This window comes from Peromyscus eremicus, unplaced genomic scaffold (assembly GCF_949786415.1).
Source record: "Peromyscus eremicus unplaced genomic scaffold, PerEre_H2_v1 PerEre#2#unplaced_110, whole genome shotgun sequence".
Taxonomy (NCBI): domain Eukaryota; kingdom Metazoa; phylum Chordata; class Mammalia; order Rodentia; family Cricetidae; genus Peromyscus; species Peromyscus eremicus.
The window spans coordinates 331,406-334,532 of record NW_026734349.1 but is presented as its reverse complement, the minus strand read 5'-3'; the positions used below and the strand labels follow the sequence as shown (position 1 = coordinate 334,532).

The following is a 3,127-nucleotide window of genomic DNA, read 5'->3' as shown; positions in this document are numbered from 1 at the left end:
ATGTTATGACATTATGATTTTTCCCTGTTACATAAATTAATTTTAATTCATTTTACATTTGTTCAATATGTTAAATAAACATTTTATAAGCTTGTATTTTAAGATACTTTATTTTTTTCACTAGTGAATTTTATTAGAATATTATGATTTTTTGCTATTACATAAATTAATTTTAATTCGTTTTACATTTGTTCACTGTTAAATAAATATTTTATGTGTTTATGTTCTTTTCCTTATATGTTTTCTATGTTTATTTATACATTATTTAATTTTGAAATTTTTAGAAATGATAATACAATCACATCCTTTCCTTTTCTATTTCCTTCCCTTCCATATCCTCTCCTCCTGGTTACCTTTCAAATTTATGATCTCTTTTCCTTAATTATCACACACACACACACACACACACACACACACACACACACACACTCATAAATATATTAATACAGCATTCCCAGTCTATTTAGTTTTTCTTGTATATGTATATGATTCAGAGCTGACGACTTGATATTGGTAACCAGTTAAAAGGGTCATCCCTGGGGAAGACTAATTCTTTAGCAGTCTGTAGTTCTTTGTTTAGAGGTAAACCCTATGAGATTTCCCCCTTTCAAGTGAGCATATTGATTGGTTTGTCCTTATTCAGGTCTTGTTCAGGCAGTCATATTGTTGAAATATCAACTGTGAAGCTTCCCTTTGATTTCTGGTTCCTACAAACTTTCCTCTTCCTCTTAATGATGCTCCCTGAGCCTTAGGCCCAGGAGTTTATATATATATATATATATGTGTGTGTGTGTGTGTGTGTGTGTGTGTGTGTGTGTGTCTTGGGGCTAGACACCCCACAATCACTTGTTCTCTGAATTTGAGTGGTTGTGGTTTTCTGCAATGGTCTCTCTCTGTTGCAAAGAGAAGCTTTTTTTTGGTGAGGGTGAGAGCTACACTTATTTGTAGTAAGTGGAATTCACTTAGGAATTGTACTGATTTAGTCAAGTGGTAGTACTGCATTCTCCTCTAGGACGCATGACCTCACTAGCCCCAGCTCATTTCCTAGCTTTCAATCACCTGGCATGATTTCCCTGCTGTTGAATGGGCCTAAGTCTAATTAGAGAGCTGTTTGTGGGGTTTCAGCAGCAGCGGTGGAACGTAGGTGTTGGAGAGTTCCAAGGACGAATTTTTAGACAATAACAGATTCTTGAACTAAGCCATGAGTATCCTTAGAAATTGAAAGTGAACAGGAAGGGAAGTACACATTTCTGTTTGCAGAAGTCCGGTGGCTTCCACGAGATGAGATGTGGTCTGAAGAATGGTGTGACTACAAGCGACTTCCAGGAAATCAAGCAAAGGGATGGTATGACTACAAGCGACTTCCACGAAAACAGGCACCTCCTTTGAACCATCCCAGTGATGACAACCGTTGTGCCAAACAGACCGCCTCTGGGAGACAAGAGACCATCTCTGCTAGACAGACCCGATGAAGGAGGCTACAGTAGATACTACTGTCACATGGATTACCAAAAATGGGACGAAGGCCGCTGTTTTTCTCAGAATCCAAGAAGTGGCCCACCCTACAAAAGAGGCCCTTATGGCTCCCCATGGTCAAGAGATGAGTATGCCACAAGCCGACAGCCTCAATACAGGGCCATGAGAAATGGCTTTAGTAGAAGACGTTTCTATTCTTCCCATTATTCAAGACAACGATCTCCCCATAAACGAGGCGCTCAATTTTTGAGAGAATCACGTGTGGGTGGGAAGGACTCCCTACTCAGCAGATTTGGCTCCAGTCTCAGCAGTAGAAGCAGGATGCGCTCCTTCCATCAGTCTCGACATCGATGTAAAGAGAGAGCCATCCAGTTTTTGAAAACAGCAAGAGATACTGTGCCTTCAGGTTCTTCATCCAACGTGTTAAAACGCCCCAGCCGGCTGACTGAGAAGGAACAGGCTGATGCTGCAAGCAAGTGGGCTAATGAAAATCCCAAGAAGTCAGAAGAAAACAACTTGGCTGAAATGTCCGAGTTTGAGACGGGATCCAAGGCACTGTTATGTATCAACCAGACAGAAGAACCCGAGTCAAACACAAGAGCTGGCCCAGAATTGTGTAAAGACAGCCAGCTTAGCAGTCGCTCAAAAGCGATTGCATCAAAAATCACGGAGATTGAGAAGGTTTACCGACAAGTCTGTGAAACTTTCGGGATGGTGGTGGAAAGGCTGGTTGAAAAGGATCGTTCCTTAGAAAAATCTATACAGTTTGCAATGAAGCAGAGTTTGCATGAAATAGGTGAGCAACATGTTGAAGAACTCAAGCATTTCATTATGGAGTATGATAATTCTACTCCAGATTTTGGAGACCCTTTTTAGAAGAATTAGGGCTCGGTTCAAACCAATTTTTAAAGCTTCTAGATATTTCCCTTTGGACTTTTGAAATCCTTACTATTTTGTGATGAAGAGAAATACTTTATGATAACTGACCACATTGCTAGTATCAAATAAACATCTACAATAGTTTTTAAAGTCTTTTAATTAGAATGTTTTCCCTATGTGTAGAATCGTCTAATCTATCATCATACATCTCCTCTCTTCCAAAAATAATGTACCAGGCTTTCCTGTTCTCCCATGGAGGGACTAACCCTTTTGGAGGAGGGCATGGGGCATTGGGGGGGAAGGAGGGAGGAGATGGAGGAGCGTTGAGAGGGTGATCTGTAGTTGGTATGTAAACGAATTAAAAAATTTAAAAATAAAGCCATTTCGTGTACCCAAGATAAGACCTGGTCCCATTGCCAGGGGGTGGCATGAGGAGAACTTGCGGGGAAGCGGGAGAAAGGGAAGGAGGGAGAACTGGGGTTGGTAAGTAAAATTTTAAAAAAGTATATAAAAATTAAAATAAAAAAAGAAATGTGGCAGAAGACATCAAGGCCAGCAGAGCTCCCCTCAACTTGTAAGTGAGTCAGTGAACAGAGAGGAGACAATTTGGACATTACACTCACTTCTTGATCTTTCCCAGCATAGCACTGAGCCAAAATACACAATTTGGGGCAATAGGTACATTAAAAATCATGGTTTGAATTACATCTCAATTTCATTATCTCCTTTTTTTGAGTCAAGGTTTTACAGTCTGGACCTAGGTAGACTGGAA

The 3,127-nt window shown here is 40.1% G+C and overlaps 1 protein-coding gene across 1 annotated transcript; it reads left to right on the top strand.

Moving 5' to 3' along the window:
• The first annotated feature begins 1,224 nt into the window (after nucleotides 1–1,224).
• LOC131901549 (periphilin-1-like) lies at nucleotides 1,225–2,505 on the top strand. Its single transcript, XM_059252671.1, is given in 2 exon segments — nucleotides 1,225–1,402; nucleotides 1,404–2,505. Coding segments are annotated over 2 exon segments (1,065 nt in total). The 5' UTR covers nucleotides 1,225–1,286; the 3' UTR covers nucleotides 2,353–2,505.
• Nucleotides 2,506–3,127: the final 622 nt, after the last annotated feature.